At 41.2% G+C, this 21,675-nt stretch overlaps 1 protein-coding gene across 2 annotated transcripts; it reads left to right on the top strand.

The window, feature by feature from the left end:
* Positions 1–14,419: 14,419 nt before the first annotated feature.
* Positions 14,420–19,758, top strand: LOC123043037 (uncharacterized). 2 transcript variants are annotated; one of them, XR_006418986.1, is made up of 3 exons: positions 14,424–14,994; positions 19,227–19,416; positions 19,543–19,758. XR_006418986.1 is itself a non-coding variant. In XM_044465374.1 (2 exons), exons 1-2 carry the CDS (start codon positions 14,757–14,759, stop codon positions 19,334–19,336), a joined length of 348 nt encoding a protein of 115 aa, XP_044321309.1. In that variant the 5' UTR covers positions 14,420–14,756; the 3' UTR covers positions 19,337–19,758. The 2 variants fall into 2 exon arrangements, 1 of the variants encoding a protein (XP_044321309.1); XM_044465374.1 differs by having other exon boundaries at positions 14,420–14,994; positions 19,227–19,758.
* The last annotated feature ends 1,917 nt before the right edge of the window (positions 19,759–21,675 follow it).

Raw genomic sequence — 21,675 nt, 5'->3', positions numbered from 1 at the left:
TTCATGACATGAAGACATGCTCTTTAAGACGATCAAGTGGTTCCGAATTTTAATCCAGAAGTTAATAGTTGAATGGTTTTGTAGAATTCAAATAATGAATTTAGGGTTAGGAAATTAACAATGCAATATGTAACATAAATGCTTAAATCGGTCGTAAATCAACCTACGAAGTAGAAACTGAATTTTTGAAATTTTTTTAAATGTTGCATTACCTAATTGGTGAGGACTTCTGTGTAGACAACACTTTTTGTGTATGTCTCGCTTGTGCTGATATTCGTCTTCTTTTTCTTTAACTTTTTATGCTTTCCATTTGTTGTACTGATCTTCTTATTCTTCTCCTAGTTCCCTTAATGTGTACCAAGACAATAAACCGACATGACATTTTGATACTAAATATTTTTACTTTGTGATATAGTTTTCACTGAATGCATTGTTTTCAATTCGTTATTTCACATACAATGTTAAATATATATTACAATACCAACAAAAAAATATTCCAAAAATAACTAGAACAATTAACGATGCCATAAGACTCTCTTTCCCTTTAGTTTTAGTTTGGGGCATTAAAGAAATTCTTTTATTAAGATGGATGTCAGTCCACCAAATTAATTTATGTTATTTATCTACTCAAAGTGAAGTTGTTTCCCTACTCAACAAATTTAACTTAGGTCTTTAATGAATTGGAATGCATCTATCTTTATCCATACCAGACCTAAATATTTACTGAACTTTTGAACTTGGTAGAGTCCTTTGTACTATATGAAACTAGCAAATAACTTTGTAAATGTTTCTAAAATTTCAAAGACTGATATTTTCGGATTTAATGAAAAAGATAATTCAAGAATGTATGATGTGGCAACGATTATTTTGTCCTAGATCCCCCGTGTGTACCATTGGTTGTGGTGCTGCATTCTTGGTCTGAGAACTTGCTATCAAATCATAACATTTAGAATTCAAGTGTCCCAAGGCTAAACTTTATTAATGGTACTAGTGTTAACAACGATGATATGTCCATGATTTAATGGCTGAGACAAAAAGTTATGGCCAGCAATGGTAACAGGATGGCCAGCAATGTGTACCAAGTGTGTCATTATGCGAACTAGTTCTATGAAAATTAATGTGTCACGAATGATAATAACTTCATAAGTTACAATGAAATTTCCAATTTTTATATTCCCCCGAGATGCCTAAGTTCCATATATACTATGCTTACTCTATTGTTACTGACTTGGTAACTTATGTCCATCCTTATGAGAACTTTGTACGGTCTCTTTAGTAAAATCTACTTATTGGAGCTTGCTGGTCCTATACATAATGCTTCTTACCTTCAAATTAGCATTTGAAAAATTGGTGTTGTACATAAGGCTTCTTACCTTCAAATTAGCATTTGACATTATACTGTTGTTGTATATCGATACAAGTGATGATGCATAGAAATTATTATATATAAATATTTAACTGAGTGCTTAATGCAACATTATTATCTCGCTACTTGCATGTACACCTGTCTCTAATCAAGTGTGTATAATGAATGCTATAATAACTTCAGCAAGTTACAATTCGTACCATGAGCGAGCTCTGCTTGAAAAAACAAAGACGAGCAAGCTTCTATTTTTTTGTTTTATAGTCATACATCAAATAGCTTTTGTGCCTGAGATGAGTTTCCTTGCTAACAGCTGCCACACCCGTCGGAGTTAGTCAACCATCGCATTTTGTGTCCTATTATGTTGCTCGCGCATTTAGTGTCAAAAAACTTTGCAAAGATATCACCGTTGTTGTTCTAATAGAAAATTCTATCAGGCAGAATTTAATTTGCTGAAGAGACTATTGTTGCAAATGTTTTTTGTCAACCATGGTCACCATGTCTAGTGTTAGCCGCTCACCGAAGCCGTTGCCATCCCTGGAGCCAAGGGAGCGGATGTGGCGAGGATTGGTGCGAAATGGAGGTGCCCGCCAATGATAGACGTCGCCGAGATTGATCGCCTTGTTCAACAGTATAGGGCAGAACAATCATGGACCACCAGCAGAGTCAAATACAAGGTAGACTCAACAGCTCTGTTCTGTGACATCCGATATTAATGACATACTGTTTGGAGTTGTGTCATGAAGAATTTTTTGAAGATTGGAATGGTTAGGTTGATCTATATGTTTGTCTGTTGTTTTCTAGGCTTTACTGTATAATCAAGACTATGGTCTTTTAATAGACCACTCTGATAGACAGCTCTGTTTTGTGGCTCTATGTTGCATGGAAATTTACAAATTTTATTGTCTCGATGCCTCGGTTTCATATTATGCTTACTCTACTGTAAATGGGCTTACCACGCTTACGTTGACGTCTAGGATCATTGTGGAGAAATGTTTCTATTGGAGCATGTTGGTCCTATAGATAAGACCTCTTCCCTTCTAATTAGCATTTTAAATTATAATGTTTCTGTATATAATATGGCATTATTGTCTTGTTGCTTATCTCTACACCTGCCCCCTAACGTTAAGTGTCTCTAGGTACTTTGCTCCCTGGCTCAACGGAGTATGACAATGTACTAGGTCCTTCTTGTAATTTTGTAAATGACACGCTGAATCTACTAGTTTTGGATGAGTTTCACGGTCTGAATCTAGCTAACCCGCTGAATCTATTGACATGGAGTATGACAATTTTCTAGGTTCTTCTTGATTTTTGGAAAAGAATGTTGGGGAACATAGTAATTTCAAAATTTTCCTACGCACACGCAAGATCATGGTGATGCATAGCGACGAGAGGAGAGAGTATTGTCCACGTACCCTCGTAGACCGTAAGCGGAAGCATTATGACAACGCGGTTGATGTAGTCGTACGTCTTCACGATCCGACCGATCCAAGTACCGAACATACGGCACCTCCGAGTTCAGCACACGTTCAGCTCGATGACGATCCCCGGACTCCGATCCAGCAAAGTGTCGGGGATGAGTTCCGTCAGCATGACGGCATGGTGACGATGAAGATGTTCTACCGGAGCAGGGCTTCGCCTAAACTCCACGACGATATGACCGAGGTGGAATATGGTGGAGGGGGGCACCGCACACGGCTAAGGAACGATCTTCAAGATCAACTTGTGTGTTCTAGGGGCCCCCCTGCCCCCTTATATAAAGGAAGGAGGGGGAGGTGCGGCCGGCCCCCTAGGGGTGCGCCTGGAGGAGTCATACTCCCACCAGGAGTAGGACTCCCCCCTCTTGCCTTGGTGGAGAAGGAAAAGGAGGGAGGGGAAAGAGGAAAGGGGGGCGCCGCCCCCCCCCCCCTTCCTTGTCCTATTCGGACTAGGGGGGAGGGGGCGCGCGGCCTGCCCTGGCCGGCCCTCCTCTTCTCCCTCATGGCCCACTAAGGCCCATTAACCCCAGGGAGGGTTCCGGTAACCCCCCGGTGTTCCGGTAAAATCCCATTTCACCCAGAACCATTCCGATATCCAAATGTAGGCTTCCAAAATATCAATCTTTATGTCTCGACCATTTCGAGACTCCTCGTCATGTCCGTGATCACATCCGGGACTCCGAACAAACTTTGGTACATCTAAACTTATAAACTCATAATAAAACTGTCATCGTAACGTTAAGCGTGCGGACCCTACGGGTTCGAGAACTATGTAGACATGACCGAGACACGTTTCCGGTCAATAACCAATAGCGGAACCTGGATGCTCATATTGGCTCCCACATATTCTACGAAGATCTTTATTGGTCAAACCGCATAACAACATACGTTGTTCCCTTTGTCATCGGTATGTTACTTGCCCGAGATTCGATCGTCGGTATCCAATACCTAGTTCAATCTCATTACCGACAAGTCTCTTTACTCGTTACGTAATGCACCATTCCGTAACTAACTCACTAGCTACATTGCTTGCAAGGCTTATAGTGATGTGCATTACCGAGAGGGCCCAGAGATACCTCTCCAACAATCGGAGTGACAAAACCTAATCTCGAAATACGCCAACCCAACATGTACCTTCGGAGACACCTGTAGAGCTCCTTTATAATCACCTAGTTACGTTGTGACGTTTGGTAGCACACAAAGTGTTCCTCCGGTAAACGGGAGTTGCATAATCTCATAGTTACAGGAACATGTATAAGTTATGAAGAAAGCAATAGCAACATACTAAACGATCAAGTGCTAGGCTAACGGAATGGGTCAAGTCAATCACATCATTCTCCTAATGATGTGATCCCGTTAATCAAATGACAACTGTTTTGTCCATGGCTAGGAAACTTAACCATCTTTGATTCACGAGCTAGTCAAGTAGAGGCATACTAGTGACACTATGTTTGTCTATGTATTCACACATGTATTATGTTTCCGATTAATACAATTCTAGCATGAATAATAAACATTTATCATGAAATAAGGAAATAAATAATAACTTTATTATTGCCTCTAGGGCATATTTCCTTCAGTCTCCCACTTGCACTAGAGTCAATAATCTAGTTCACATCGCCATGTGATTTAACACTAATATTCATATCTGTATATGATTAACACCCATAGTTCATATCGTCATGTGACTAACACCCAAAGGGTTTACTAGAGTCAATAATCTAGTTCACATAGCTATGTGATTAACACCCAAAGAGTACTGAGGTGTGATCATGTTTTGCTCGTGAGAGAAGCTTAGTCAACGGGTCTGCCACATTTAGAGCCGTATGTATTTTGCAAATATTCTATGTCTACAATGCTCTGCACGAAGCTACTCTAGCTGATTGCTCCCACTTTCAATATGTATCGGATCGAGACTTAGTGTCATCTGGATCAGTGCCAAAACTTGTATTGACGTAATCCTTTACGACGAACCTTTTGTCACCTCCATAATTGAGAAACATATCCTTATTCCACTAAGGATAATTTTGACCAATGTCCAGTGATCTACTCCTAGATCACTATTGTACTCCCTTGCCAAACCAGGGCAGAGTATACAGTAGGTCTGGACCATAACATGGCATACTTTTATAGAACCTATGACTGATGCATAGGGAATGACTTTCATTCTCTTTCTATTTTCTGCCGTGGTCGGGATTTGAGTCTTACTCAACTTCACACCATGGAACACAGGCAAGAACTCCTTCTTTGACTGTTCCATTTTGAACCACTTCAAAATCTTATCAAGGTATGTACTCATTGAAAAATCTTATCAAGCGTCTTGATCTATTTCAATAGATCTTGATGCTCAATATGTAAGTAGCTTTACTGAGGTCTTTCTTTTTAAAAAAACTCTTATTCAAGTATCCTTTTATGCTATCCAGAAATTCTATATCATTTCCAAACAACAATATGTCATCCACATATAGTATTTAGAAATGCTACAGAGCTCCCACTCACTTTTTTGTAAATACAGGCTTCTCCAAAAGTCTATATAAAACCATATGCTTTGATCAACTCATCAAAGCGTATATTCCAACTCCGAGATGCTTGCACCAGTCCATAGATGGATCACTGGAGCATGCACACTTTGTTAGCACCTTTAGGATTGACAAAACCTTCTGGTTGTATCATATACAACTCTTCTTTAGTAAATCCATTAAGGAATGTAGTTTTGACATCCATTTGCCAAATTTCATAAAATGTGGCAATTGCTAACATGATTCGGACAGACTTAAGCATCGCTACAGTTGAGAAAATCTCATTGTAGTCAACACCTTGAACTTGCCAAAAACCTTTTTGCGACAAGTCAAGCTTTGTAGATAGTAACACTACTATCAACGTCCGTCTTCCTCTTGAAGATCCATTTATTTTCTATGGTTTGCCTATCATCGGGCAAGTCCACCAAAGTCCACACTTAGTTCTCATACATGGATCCTATCTCAGATTTCATGGCCTCCAGCCATTTTGCGGAATCTGGGCTCATCATCGCTTCCTCATAGTTTGTAGGTTTATCATGGTCTAGTAACATGACTTTCAGAACAGGATTTGAAGGAAATATGCCCTAGAGGCAATAATAAAGTTATTATTTATTTCCTTATTTCATGATAAATGTTTATTATTCATGCTAGAATTGTATTAACCGGAAACATAATACATGTGTGAATAAATAGACAAACATAGTGTCACTAGTATGCCTCTACTTGACTAGCTTGTTTATCAAAGATGGTTATGTTTCCTAGCCTTGGACAAAAGAGTTGTCATTTGATTCACGGGATCACATCATTAGGAGAATGATGTGATTGACTTGACCCATTCCGTTAGCCTAGCACTTGATCGTTTAGTATGTTGCTATTGCTTTCTTCATGACTTATACATGTTCCTGTAACTATGAGATTATGCAACTCCCGTTTACCGGAGGAACACTTTGGGTGCTACCAAACGTCACAACGTCACTGGGTGATTATAAAGGAGTACTACAAGTGTCTCCAAAGGTACATGTTGGGTTGGCGTATTTCGAGATTAGGTCACTCCAATTGTCGGAGAGGTATCTCTGGGCCCTCTCGGTAATGCACATCACTATAAGCCTTGCAAGCAATGTTACTAATGAGTTAGTTACGGAATGATGCATTACGTAACGAGTAAAGAGACTTGCCGGTAACGAGATTGAACTAGTTATTGGATACCGATGATCGAATCTCGGGCAAGTAACATACCGATGACAAAGGGAACAACGTATGTTCTTATGCGGTTTGACCGATAAAGATCTTCGTAGAATATGTAGGAGCCAATATGGGCATCCAGGTTCCGCTATTGGTTATTGACCGAGAATAGTTCTAGGTCATGTCTACATAGTTCTCGAACCCGTAGGGTCCACACGCTTAAGGTTTCGATGACAGTTATATTATGAGTTTATGAATTTTGATGTACCGAAGGAGTTCGGAGTCCCGGATGAGATCGGGGACATGACGAGGAGTCCCGAAATGGTCGATATGTAAAGATCGATATATTGGACGACTATATTCGCACTTCGGAAAGGTTCCGAGTGATTCGGGTATTTATCGGAGTACCGGAGAGTTACGGGAATTCGCCGGGGAAAAGTATTGGGCCTTATTGGGCCATACGGGAAAGAGAGAGGGGCTGCGTAGGGCAGGCCGCGCACCCCCCCAAGGCCTAGTCCGAATTGGACTAGGGGGAGGGGTCGCACCCCCTCCTTCCTTCCCTTCTCTCTTCCCTTTCCTTCTCTCCTACTCCTACTACATGGAAGGTCTCCTAGTTGGACTAGGAAAGGAGGGAGTCCTACTCCCGGTGGGAGTAGGACTCCTCCCTGGCGCGCCCTCCCTTGGCCGGCCGCCTCCTCCCCCTTGCTCCTTTATATACGGGGGCAGGGGGGCACCCCAGGACACACAAGTTGATCTACGGATCGTTCCTTAGCCGTGTGCGGTGCCCCCCTCCACCATATTCCACCTCGGTCATATCGTCGCGGAGTTTAGGCGAAGCCCTGCGCCGATAGTACATCATCATCGTCACCACGCCGTCGTGCTGACGGAACTCATCCTCGAAGCTTTGCTGGATCGGAGCCCGATGATCGTCATCGAGCTGAACGTGTGCTGAACTCGAAGGTGCCGTACGTTCGGTACTTGGATCGGTCGGATCGTGAAGACGTACGACTACATCAACCGCGTTGTCATAACGCTTCCGCTTACGGTCTATGAGGATACGTGGACAACACTCTCCCCTGTCGTTGCTATGCCATCACCATGATCTTGCGTGTGCGTAGGAAATTTTTTGAAATTACTACGTTCCCCAACAGGATTACCATACCACTCTGGTGCGGACCGTACTCTGGAAGACCTACGAGGTTCTGTAGTAACTTGATCAGAAGTTTCATGATCATCATCATTAGCTTCCTCACTAATTGGTGTAGGAATCACTAGAACTAATTTCAGTGATGAACTATTTTCCAATTCAGGAGAAGGTACAATTACCTTATCAAGTTCTACTTTCCTCCCACTCACTTCTTTCGAGAGAAACTCCTTCTCTAGAAAGGATCCATTTTTAGCAACGAATATCTTGCCTTCAGATCTGTGATAGAAGGTGTACCCAACAGTTTCCTTTGGGTATTCTATGAAGATGCACTTCTCCAATTTGGGTTTTGAGCTTATCAGGATGAAACTTTTTCACACAAGCATCGCGGCCCCAAACTTTAAGAAACGACAACTTGGGTTTCTTGCTAAACCACAGTTCATATGCTGTCGTCTCAACGGATTTAGATAGTGCCCTTTTAACGTGAATGCAGCTGTCTCTAATGCATAACCCCAAAACAATATTGGTAAATCAGTAAGAGACATCATAGATCGCACCATATCCAATAAAGTGCGGTTACGACGTTCGGACACACCATAACATTGTGGTGTTCCAGGTGGCGTGAGCTCTGAAACTATTCCACATTGTTTTAATTGAAGACCAAACTCGTAACTCAAATATTCGTCTCCGCGATCAGATCGCAGAAACTTTATTTTCTTGTTACGATGATTTTTCCACTTCACTCTGAAATTCTTTGAACCTTTCAACTATTTCAGACTTATGTTTCATCAAGTAGATATACCCATATCTGCTCAAATCATCTTGTGAGGGTCAGAAAATAACGATACTTGCCACGAGCCTTCATACTCATTGGTCTGCATACATCAGTATGTATTATTTCCAACAAGTCAGTAGCTTGTTCCATTGTTCCGAAGAACGGAGTTTTAGTCATATTGCCCAAAAGGCACGGTTCGCAAGCATCAAATGATTCATAACCAAGTGATTCCGAAAAACCATCTTTATGGAGTTTCTTCATGCGTTTTACACCTATATGACCCAAACGGCAGTGCCACAAATAAGTTGCACTATCATTATTAACTTTGCATCTTTTGGCATCAATATTATGAATATGTGTATCACTACGATCGAGATCCAACAAACTATTTTCATTGGGTGTATGACCATTGAAGGTTTTATTCATGTAAACGGAACAACAATTATTCTCTGATTTTAAATGAATAACCGTATTGCAATAAACATGATCAAATCATATTCATGCTCAACGCAAACGCCAAATAACATTTATTTAGGTTTAACACTAATCCCAAAAGTATAGGTAGTGTGCGATGATGATCATATCAATCTTGAACTACTTCCAACACTCATCATCACTTCCCCCTTCAACTAGTCTCTGTTTATTCTGTAACTCCTGTTTCGAATTACTAATTTTAGCAACTGAACAAGTATCAAATACTCAAGGGCTACTATAAACACTAGTAAGGCACACATCAATAATCTGTATATGAAATATACCCTTGTTCACTTTGCCATCCTTCTTATCCACCAAATATTCAGGGCATTTCCACTTCCAGTGACCATTTCCTTTACAGTGTAAACACTCAGTTTCAGGCTTTGGTCCAGCTTTGGTCTTCTTCATGGGAGTGACAACTTGTTTGCCATTCTACTTGAAGTTTCCCTTTCTTTCTTTTCTTGAAACTAGTGGTCTTGTCAATCATCAATACTTGATGCTCTTTCTTGATTTCTACCTTCGTTGATTTCAACATCACGAAGAGCTCGGGAATCGTTTTTGTCATCCCTTGCATACTATAGTTCATCACAAAGTTCTAGTAACTTAGTGATGGTGACTAGAGAATTCTATCAATCACTATCTTATCTGGAAGATTAACTCCCACTTGATTCAAGTGATTGAAGTACCCAGACAATGTGAGCACATGCTCACTAGTTGAGCGATTCTCCTCCATCTTTTAGCTATAGAACTTGTTGGAGACTTCATATCTCTCAACTCGGGTATTTTCTTGAAATATTAACTTCAATTCCTGGAACATCTCATATGGTCCATGACGTTCAAAACATCTTTGAAGTCCTGATTCTAAGCCGTTAAGCATGGTGCACTAAACTATCAAGTAGTCATCATATTGAGCTAGCCAAACGTTCATAACGTCTGCATCTGCTCCTGCAATAGGTTTGTCACCTAGCGGTGCATCAAGGACATAATTCTTCTGTGCAGCAATGAGGATAAACCTCAGATCACGGATCCAATCCGCATCATTGCTACTAACATCTTTCAACACAGTTTTCTCTAGGAACATATCAAAATAAACATATGAAAGCAACAACGCGAGCTATTGATCTATAACATAATTTGCAAAATACTACCAGGACTAAGTTCATGATAAATTAAAGTTCAATTAATCATATTACTTAAGAACTCCCACTTAGACAGACATCTCTCTAGTCATCTAAGTGATCACGTGATCCAAATCAACTAAACCATGTCCGATCATCACGTGAGATGGAGTAGTTTCAATGGTGAACATCACTATGTTGATCATATCTACTATATGATTCACGTTCGACCTTTCGGTCTCCGTGTTCCGAGGCCATATCTGTTATATGCTAGGCTCATCAAGTTTAACCTGAGTATTCTGTGTGTGCAACTGTTTTGCACCCGTTGTATTTGAACGTAGAGCCTATCACACCCGATCATCACGTGGTGTCTCAGCACGAAGAACTTTCGCAACGGTGCATACTCAGGGAGAACACTTCTTGATAATTTTTAGTGAGAGATCATCTTAAAATGCTACCGTCAATCAAAGCAAGATAACATGCATAAAGGATAAACATCACATGCAATCAATATAAGTGATATGATATGGCCATCATCATCTTGTGCTTGTGATCTCCATCTCCGAAGCACCGTCATGATCACCATCGTAGCATCGTTGTTGTTACGCCATCTATTGCTTCTACGACTATCGCAACCGCTTAGTGATAAAGTAAAGCAATTACAGGGCGTTTGCATTTCATACAATAAAGTGACAACCATATGGCTCCTGCCAGTTGCCGATAACTTCGGTTACCAAACATGATCATCTCATACAATAAAATATAGCATCACATCTTGACCATATCACATCACAACATGCCCTACAAAAACAAGTTAGACGTCCTCTACTTTGTTGTTGCAAATTTTACGTGGCTGCTACGGGCTGAGCAAGAACCGTTCTTACCTACGCATCAAAACCACAATGATAGTTTGTCAAGTTAGTGTTGTTTTAACCTTTGCAAGGACCGCACGTAGCCACACTCGATTCAGCTAAAGTGAGAGAAACAGACACCCGCCAGTCACCTTTAAGCACGAGTGCTCGTAGCGGTGAAACCAGTCTCGCGTAAGCGTACGCGTAATGCCGGTCCGGGCCGCTTCATCTCACAATACCGCTAAGCCAAAGTACGACATGTTGGTAAGCAGTATGACTTGTATCGCCCACAACTCACTTGTGTTCTACTCGTGCATATGACATCTACGCATAAAACCTGGCTCGGATGCCACTGTTGGGGAACGTAGTAAATTCAAAATTTTCCTACGCACACGCAAGATCATGGTGATGCATAGCAACGAGATGTGAGAGTATTGTCCACGTACCCTTGTATACCGTAAGCGGAAGCGTTATGACAACGCGGTTGATGTATTCGTACGTCTTCACGATCCGACCGATCCAAGTACCGAACGTACGGCACCTCCGAGTTCAGCGCACGTTCAGCTCGATGACGATCCCCGGACTCCGATCCAGCAAAGTGTTGGGGATGATTTCCGTCAGCACGACGGCGTGGTGACGATGATGATGTTCTACCGGCGCAGGGCTTCGCCTAAACTCCGCGACGATATGACCGGGGTGGAATATGGTGGAGGGGGGCACCGCACACGGCTAAGGAACGATCTTCAAGATCAACTTGTGTGTTCTAGGGTGCCCCCTGCCCCCGTATATAAAGGAGGGAGGGGGAGGTGCGGCCGGCCCCCTAGGGGTGCGCCTGGGAGTAGGACTCCCCCCTCTTGCCTTGGTGGAGAAGGAAAAGGAGGGAGAGGAAAGAGGAAAGGGGGGCGCCGCCCCCCCTTCCTTGTCCTATTCGGACTAGGGGGGAGGGGGCGTGCGGCCTGCCCTGTCTGGCCCTCCTCTTCTCCCTCATGGCCCACTAAGGCACATTAACCCCCGGGAGGGTTCCGGTAACCCCCCGGTGTTCCGGTAAAATCCCGATTTCACCCGAAACCATTCCGATATCCAAATATAGGCTTCCAATATATCAATCTTTATATCTCGACCATTTCGAGACTCCTCGTCATGTCCGTGATCACATCCGGGACTCCGAACAAACTTTGGTACATCTAAACTTATAAACTCATAATAAAACTGTCATCGTAACGTTAAGCGTGCGGACCCTACGGGTTCGAGAACTATGTAGACATGTCCGAGACACGTTTCCGGTCAATAACCAATAGCGGAACCTGGATGCTCATATTGGCTCCCACATATTCTACGAAGATCTTTATCGGTCAAACCGCATAACAACATACGTTGTTCCCTTTGTCATCGGTATGTTACTTGCCCGAGATTCGATCGTCGGTATCCAATACCTAGTTCAATCTCGTTACCGGCAAGTCTCTTTACTCGTTACGTAATGCATCATTCCGTAACTAACTCATTGGCTACATTGCTTGCAAGGCTTATAGTGATGTGCATTACCGAGAGGGCCCAGAGATACCTCTCCAACAATCGGAGTGACAAAACCTAATCTCGAAATACGCCAACCCAACATGTACCTTCGGAGACACCTGTAGAGCTCCTTTATAATCACCTAGTTACGTTGTGACGTTTGGTAGCACACAAAGTGTTCCTCCGGTAAACGGGAGTTGCATAATCTCATAGTTACAGGAACATGTATAAGTCATGAAGAAAGCAATAGCAACATACTAAACGATCAAGTGCTAGGCTAACGGAATGGGTCAAGTCAATCACATCATTCTCCTAATGATGTGATCTCGTTAATCAAATGACAACTCTTTTGTCCATGGCTAGGAAACATAACCATCTTTGATAAACAAGTTAGTCAAGTAGAGGCATATTAGTGACACTATGTTTGTCTATTTATTCACACATGTATTATGTTTCCGGTTAATACAATTCTAGCATGAATAATAAATATTTATCATGAAATAAGTAAATAAATAATAACTTTATTATTGCCTCTAGGGCATACTTGCTTCAAAGAAAACCAGCGGCTACTTAATTTAGGAAGCGCCCACTTATTTAGGTTTTTACTTTAGCGTTACTTGCTTTTCTTTCCAGAACTTCGTGGTTGCTGTAATTTCTACAGCAGTTTTTCTCGACATGCACATGGCAGAAATTATACTATTGACCATAAAAAAAGAAATTATACTATTGTTAGCATAAGACGTTGGTCGCGCAAACCCTATTTGCCTCTCAGTGCGATAAATTGTCTGTTTTTCCGGTTTTAGAAAAGTTCTAGAAGGTTCTTCTAACCCGTTTTTTCAAAAACAAAATCTTCTATTGTTTATCTACCAGTTCTATTATTAAATTTTGCATTTTTGGTATTTATTTTCTTATAAATTGTTCATGCTATTTAAATATCCATAATTTTATAAGATGCTCATGAAATTATTAGAAAATGTTCACTTTTTAAAAAAAGTTCATAGTTATAGAAAAATGTTCACTTTTTTTAAGAAAAGTTCATAGTTATAGAAAAATGTTCACATGTTTTAAAAAGATTACCATTTCTTTGAAATATTATTTTCTAAAGAATGTTCACAAATGTTTCTAAATGACAGGTTTTTTCACATAAACATAATTTACGTTGTGACGCATAATAAAGAAAACAAAATAGAAGCCAGCCGGGCGGGCCCATGTATGTACCATTCCGGCCCTGCAGCAACTACAGGACCGAGCGGGCCACCATTCCTGGAATATTCTATTTGACGCTAGTTGCGGCAAATAAATTGTCGAAGAAACGCACAGGGAACAGGACCGAGCTAGCTACATGAGCTGGCCCATTACATGGGCCGGCCCACTAGCGACATGGACCGTTTTTTCTGTTGGACCGGCTTTCCTGTTTCTTCTTGGGTTTTTTTGTTTTTCGTTTTTTTCTTTTCTTCTTTTTCCGCTTTTCTGTTTATTTTTCTTCTTTCTAAATTTATTTTCTGTTTTCTGTTTTCTGTTTTTTTGTTTCTTCGTTTATTTTGGCATTGCAGAAACGTTTTTTGAAATTGCAGAAATGGGGTCTTGGCAGTACTTGTTTGCGCATTCAAATAATCCACAGAAAAATAATTCAAATAATTCATAGAATAATCCATACATCACTATTTCATCTAGCGCACACCAAGTGCACGATGACTTCATCAAAATAGTTCACAAAAACAATGATAATAGGCCCCGAAAATACAACTTTGAACGCTAGAAACTATTCCCATCAGGTTACTGAAAATTGCCATTCTAGTTTTTTAAAATTAGGACCGTTTTAGGCATTGACATGGTGTTCAAAAATATTACCGTGGCCCCTAGTTCTATCGAATAAATGGCACCACTATAGACATATTCAAAATTTCAAATCAGCACGGAAAGATTTTTTGAATATTCTGTATTACATTAGTATTACAAACATTTGAATTTTTAAAAATAAGTATGTTTAATACAGTGAAATTAACAAAAAAAATCATGTTTTTAAAACTTGGGTACTCAAAAAGATTGCATTGTTATTTTAAGGTTTACAATATTATTGATATCTCAGAATTTTCCAAGTTAGGCAGTACGATCACTTGCAACACTACATGATCAAGTGTAAGTGGAAGATTCTTAATCAAACCAGTACAGTTATTTTTGCATGAAAATAAATTACCATGTGTTTAAATTAGTTGTTTTTAGCAGAGTGTGTTTTAAATTAGTTTTCTTTGAGCGAAATGCGTAGTAACACGGGTTGTGTGCAAATAGAGAAAAAGAGTAGGGTTTTTTTTTGAGACGTTGAGAGAAAAGAAGAAGCGGATGGGCCAAAGCGGTCAGGCCCATGTACCTGGTGGCCGTGCAACAATTCATCATCGACCAAGCCTTCCATCCTTCTCTGCTCTGTTCCTGGCGAGTTCAACGGCAAACGATGGCGGCGCCGGCGAGGGGACGAACGGTGAGCAAGACGAAGACGCGTGCGTCGTCTTCCAGGCCGGCCTTGCCTCCGCCGTGCTGGAACAGGAACTGGAACTGGAAGCAAGCCGCCGGGTCATGTCAGGTCAGCCCTCATCCACCTGCCCGCCCGCCATGTGCTTGTGCTTATGCCACTGCCACTGCCACCGAGTAGGAGTAGTTGTGTGCCCAAGACCACGAGGTAGCCTCCCTCCCTCCCTCCCTGGCTTGGGTTGGCATGGCTGGAGTATTTGTTTGTTGGCTTGGCTTGCCTTGCCTTGCCTTGCCTCTTCACAAACAAATACTCAGGTCATTCATTGCTCACCAACAAACGCACAAGAGCGCGCAGTCAGTCATAAATAATGCTGGGCGAGAGAGACAGAGGGTAGAAATTAACACGGCGGGCCAACTACTCTACTCGAGAGCAGAGCAGGGCAGGGCAGGGCATGGCATCCAATGCGTTTCTTCCCTCCATCCCCATCCGGCCCCATCCCTGGTTCATGCATCTTTCATCAAACGTACTCCTAGAATTCAATTGGTACGTCAGTATCCCGCAATAACTTGTTTGCTTGCTTCTCACAAAGTGTACTGTGTGTTCTGCCCAAGTTTTCCAACCCCCTCTTCTCCAACAGATTCAAATTTCAAAACAGACAGCCACACCACAATATTTGGGCGACGACCAATTCAAACCAAACTTAGTAGTCGCCGGGGGGTTGTGGATTCATTCATGCTAATCACAAAACAATATCTGAAATGAGTTTGGTTTATGTTATTATTATCAAGGAAAAAAATAAAACTAAATATGTCTTCGTCCAATGGGTATATTCTTACACAAATCCTTCATTATTTCTGTGTCATTTTCAGAAGCATTCCATACAACTATCATTATTTCTGTGTTATTATTATCATTATTTTTTAATCAATTTCAGAAGCATTCCATACAACTATTAATTTTTTTAATTGGTTCAAAACAATGTACAAATATAATTTGTAGATTTAACACATTTCAATTATTTTTATATTCAATCAGTTCTAGAAACATTCCACATACATTTCACACAAATTTCTTTTTATTCAAGACACGTGTCAATCTGATAATTGAAGTTACATTTTTATGAAAAATAATATGAAGGTTTTTCAAAATTTGGAACCATCTTGAATTTTGTAATTGTGGGAAATAAGCATATTTGAAACTATTGTGAGTCGTCGTGTTTAAATAAGAGGTTGCCTGGTAGGCTAGTCGCACAGGTGCGCGACGGTGATGTTAATCTTGGTGGGTAATGCAAAGGCACACCATCATGCATGGCTGCATTCACTCTTTATCCACGGCAAAATTCTCCTCCTGCTTTGTGGAGTCCATGGTCCGGAGGTCGACGCCGCACCCCGGAAATAAAAGCGGCTGCTGTCGCTCGGCCTTGACGGTGTAGTTCTGACCTAGCAAGAAGTCAGCTTCAAGCCGAGGGTAGCTTGAAAGCGGTGTTATGAGCTGACTCTGCTCATCTGCCACATAGCTTATTCCACGAGCAGTGTACCTGAGTTTCAGACTGGACACAAACACATGCAAGTTAATTAATTTGAAATGTGCATGTGCACCTCAAATCTTTGCATGTTCCAACATGTTTGCCTCCAGCGCCGAGGACGAGGAGAAGGACATGTTGTCGCCACCAATGGCGGAATGGGTCTGAAACCCATTGCCGCCGATAGTGGCCGTGGTGAGGCGCGGCACATCGGACTAGGAGAATCATCTATTAGATCAATGTTATTTGCACAGGGGGTTACTCATGTGAGGTATAACGGAGATATACAAATTTACCGGTAGGTACGACCCTGTGGCAGAGGAGGACGAGGCGGCCGGCAGTTGGGACTCGGGGACGAGCTGCGGCTTTCTTGAACGGTGCTCGTAGAACTTGGAGCCGGAGGCGGCCGGCGGTTGGGACTGGGGGATGAACAGTGTTTTCACGCGCTTTCTTGAATGGCGCTCGCAAAACTTGGAGCCGGAGGCAGCGTCGTTGGCACACCGCCACTTCTTGCCGTCCACACGGCGGCACCGCGCCAATTGTCGAACGGACTCCATCTTGTTGCCCGATCCAACTGCACAAAGCCCGCAAATCCGATCGATCAGTACACTGCACACGCAGGATGCAGATGCAAGGTAAAGTTGCCTATTCGTCAATCCTAAAAACTAGTCAGATTTGCAGCAAATAAAAAAAAAGTGTAGAAAAAAGAAAAGGTTCCTCCTCTTAAGCAGGGCAAATCGACATGTTACTCGACCCTATGCTACTCTGTTTTGGACATGAGGACGCGTTTTGAACCCTCCCCACGAAACCATGTGCGTAAAAACCTTGAAAATAGATTAATGAAAAACAAACACACACACACACACACACACACACACACACACAGAGTTTTCGGTGGAACGCACGCACGGACGCGTTTCACGAATAGCGCATCCCCAAACAAAAGACCGAACGGTAAAAGCGGCGCACTAGCACAACCATACTAAATAGTACAAGAAATCGGAAGATTTGCGGCGAAGAAGAGGTACCGGAGAGGGGGCGGCGAGGGATTCCATGCTAGGAAGCACGAGACCTGGACCCGGAGTGGCGGGCAGGCCGGACATCAGGTGATTCTATACCCGCATTAAGGTTGAGCCGTTCGATATTGTCAAATCAAATGTTTTCTCGACCTAGTGGGTTACAATGAGTGAGCCAACATGCCATTTTGATAGTAAATATTTTTACTCTATGATATAGTTTTTCATTGAATGCATTGTTTTCAATTCGTTACTTCCCATATAATGTTAAATAATATATTCCAATACCCACAAAGAACATTCCAAAAATAACTAGAACAATTAACAATGCCATAAGAATCTGTTTCCTTTTTGTTTTAGTTTGAGACATTTAAGAAACTCTTTCCTTAAGATGGATCTCACTCCACCAAATTAATTTATGTTATTTATCTAATCAAAGTGAAGGTGCTGTCCTACTCAACAAAATTAATTTAGGTCACTAATGAATTGGAATGCATCCATCTTTATCCATACCACACCTAAATATTTACTGAACTTTCGAACTTGGTAGAGTCCTTTGTACTGCACGAAACTAGCAAATAACTTTATCAATGTTTCTAAATTTACAAAGACAAAAAAGATAATTCAAGAATGTATGATGTGGCCACGATTATTTTGTCCTAGATCCCCGTGTGTACCATTGGTTGCGGTGTTGCTTTCTTCGTCTTAGAAATTGCTATCAAATCATAACATTTAGAATTCAAGTGTCCCAAGGCTGAGCTTTGTTCATTTGACTATTATAGTAGTTCTCACAACAATTAGATAATCAAACTAAAAATTAATGGTACTAGTGTTAACAACGACGGTATGTCCGCGATTTAATCGATGAGACAAAAAGTTATGGCCAGCAATGGTAACGGGATGACTACGCCCAATGGTAACATAAAAAAATTGAGTAATGAGACTTCTGACAATATACTATTGTTGTATACTGAATTACTGAACAAGTGGTGATATTTAACTAAAGTCCTTAATGTAGCATTAACCTGCTACTTATTTGTTCACCTGCCCTCTAATCAAGTGTGTCATTTTGCGAAACTAGTTCTATGATAATTAATGTGTCACGAATGATAATAACTTCCTAAGTTACAATAAAATTTCCAATTTTTATATTCCCCTGAGATGCCTCAGTTCCATACTATGCTTACTATATTGTTACTGACTTGGTAAGTTATATCCGTCCTTATGAGAACGTTGTAGGGTCTCTGTTGTGAAATCTACTTATTGGAGCTTGTTGGTCCTATACATAAGGCTTCTTACCTTCAAATTAGCATTTGAAATTGGTGTTGTACATAAGGCTTCTTACCTACAAATTAGCATTTGAAATTGTACGGTTGATGTATATTGATACAAATGGTGATGCATATAGAAATAATTAACTGAGTGCTTAACGCAACATTACTGTCATGCTACTTGCATGTACACTTCTCTCTAATCAAGTGTGTACAATGAATGCTATAATAACTTCAGCATGTTAGGTTCGTGCCATGAGCCAGCTCCGCCAGAAAAAACAAACACGAGCAATCGTTGATTCGTTTTTTTAGTCATACAACAATAGCTTTTATGCGTGAGATGATTTTCCTTGCTGACAACTGCCACACCTGTCGGAGTTAGTCAACCATCGCATTTTGTCTCCTATTATGTTGCTCGCACATTTGATGTCAAAACCTTTGCATAAATATCACCGTTGTTGATCTAACAACAAATTATATTAGGCGGAATTGAATTTGTTGAAGAGACTATTGTTGCAAATGTTTTTTTGTCAGCCATGGTCACCATGTCTAGTCTCAGCCGCTCACCGAAGCCGTCGCCATGCCTGGAGCCAAGGGAGCGGATGTGGCGAGGATCGGTGCCAAATGGAGGTGCCCGCCAATGAAAGACGTCGCCGAGAATGATCACCTTGTTGAACAGTATAGCGCAGAACAATCATGGACCATCAGCAAAGTCGGATCCCAGGTAGACTCAACAGCTCTGTTCTGTGACATCTGATATTAATGACATACTCTTTGGAGTTGTCTCATGAAGAATTTTTTAAGATTGGAACGGTTAGGTTGATCTATCTATTTATCTGTTGTTTTCTAGGCTTTACTGTACAATCAAGACTATGGTCTTTTAATAGACCACTCTGATAGACAGCTCTGTTTTGTGGCTCCATTGTTGCATGGCCATTTACAAATTTTATTGGCTCGATGCCTCGGTTTCATATAATGCTTACTCTACTGTAAATTATACGTCCGGAGCCGGACTAGCACCGCTTAGTTGATGTACATGTAATGAAATCCGTCATGTTTATATGAAGTCTGGACCGTGTTTATATGAAATCTGTCATGTTTATATAAAATCCGGTCTTGTTTGCATGAACGTCATCCGGTTTGTTGAAAAAGAGTTTGAAATGTATGCGGCTATGGTTGAATGTCGTCCTCCCGCATCCGTGTCCACGGACTGGTCCCGCTGTCCGCGGACGGACGCGGGAGGAAATTTGCGGGTTGTTGTTGGAGATGCCCTAACGCACAAGCTAGACTACATGTAAATGTGAGCACTAGGTTTTTCTATATGTCCATGGATCTATTCTTGCAAGCAAATTGTGTAAAATGAAGCAAGTCTGACAACACATTAATTTGAACAGATAATCACAGTGCTGCTGCTCTGGTGACCATGACAAAGCAGGTACTGCCTTCCCGTGACTCCCTTGGGCTCCATCCACATTATCCGCTCATGCCAGCTGGTGACTCCTTTCAAACTTCACCATCTAACATGTGCAAGATTATCCTTTTCTACTTAGATAGATCACTTCAAAAAAGGTATAAAAATCAAGCAAGAAAACGGATGCGCTAACGCGCAACGGCTTTCGCGCTAGTTGTTCAATCCATTGCTTGCTTCTCTTCTGTCTTGGAAATGGTGCCTGAGTGCCCAAAAAAGAAAAACCTATTCATCTATAGTAAGCTACTGTGAGACTTTGGTAGGTCAAGTCGATCAAGGAAAATCCAGACCAGATCTCTCTCGCTCTCCCAATTATTACCAGGCAACATCAACAGCGTGTGTCCCATCCGGATCAAATCGATTTGGGATAAGTATACTTTTCGTCCTCGAACTCTTCCTAGAGTTTAGAAATCGTCCCTCAACTCTAAACCGGAGAGTTTTTATCCCTCGACTATCAAAACTGGATAGTTTTCGTCCCTCGTGCCGCTTCGGGCGGTTTTATTCCGGGGTAAACAGTAAATCGGTGAACAGTAAAATCGAAAAAATAGCAACAAAAATCAAAAGAATCTGAAAATTTACAGCATCGAAGATACTTTGGTGCACAAGACACATGCAAAATTTTGTGGTGTTTTGATATTCGAGCAGCTCGTGGCAAACAAAAAACTACAAATATGTACGTCAGTGAACAGTAAATTCAAAATAAATAGCAAAAAATTTCAAAGCAGTATGAATTTTTTTGGCATAAAAGAGACTTGGGTGCCCAACGTGCGTGCAAATTTTCGTGATGTTGGGTATTGTACGAACTCGTGACAAAAAATAAATTTTGGCTCAGATTTATTTTTTTGAAAAAGTGCGCTATTTTTTTTGGCTAGAGCTCCTCGTATGTCATTTGATCACGAATTTTTGCATGCATCTTGCGTACCTGAGCATCTTTGATGCCAAAATGTTTCATGTTTTTTTTGCTATTTTTTAATTTACTGTTCACCGACTACATATTTACAGTTTTTTGTTTCCCACGAGCTGCTCGAATGTCGAAATACCACAAAAATTTGCACGGGTCTTGAGCACCAGATTACCTTCGATGCTATAAAATTTCAGATTTTTTTGATTTTCTTTTGCTATTTTTTCAATTTTACTATTCATCCCGGCCACCGCCCAAAGTGGCACGAGGGACGAAAACTATCTGGTTTTGGTAGTTGAGGAACGAAAACTCTCCAGTTTAGAGTTAAGGGACGATTTCTAAACTCTCGGAAGAGTTCGAGGACGAAAAATATACTTATCCCAATCGATTTTAGCACTTTTTACACGACCATGCTGTGCCCTTTTTACACGGCCAAGTATTACCACTAGTAGACTTTCTACTACCGTGACGAACCATTTTTGGCCAGAAAAAAAAAAGAAAATAGTCTTTATTCATTCAAATATGGAAACAAAAGTACCGTGTACACACACACACACACACTTCAGCAGGTTTCTCACGAAGTCTGTATTGCGTTTGGCCAGAGCGCCTAAACT

Source organism: Triticum aestivum, chromosome 2B (assembly GCF_018294505.1).
Source record: "Triticum aestivum cultivar Chinese Spring chromosome 2B, IWGSC CS RefSeq v2.1, whole genome shotgun sequence".
NCBI lineage: Eukaryota > Viridiplantae > Streptophyta > Magnoliopsida > Poales > Poaceae > Triticum > Triticum aestivum.
Note: the sequence above shows the minus strand (reverse complement) of the source record. Positions and strands in the feature narration are given on the sequence as shown.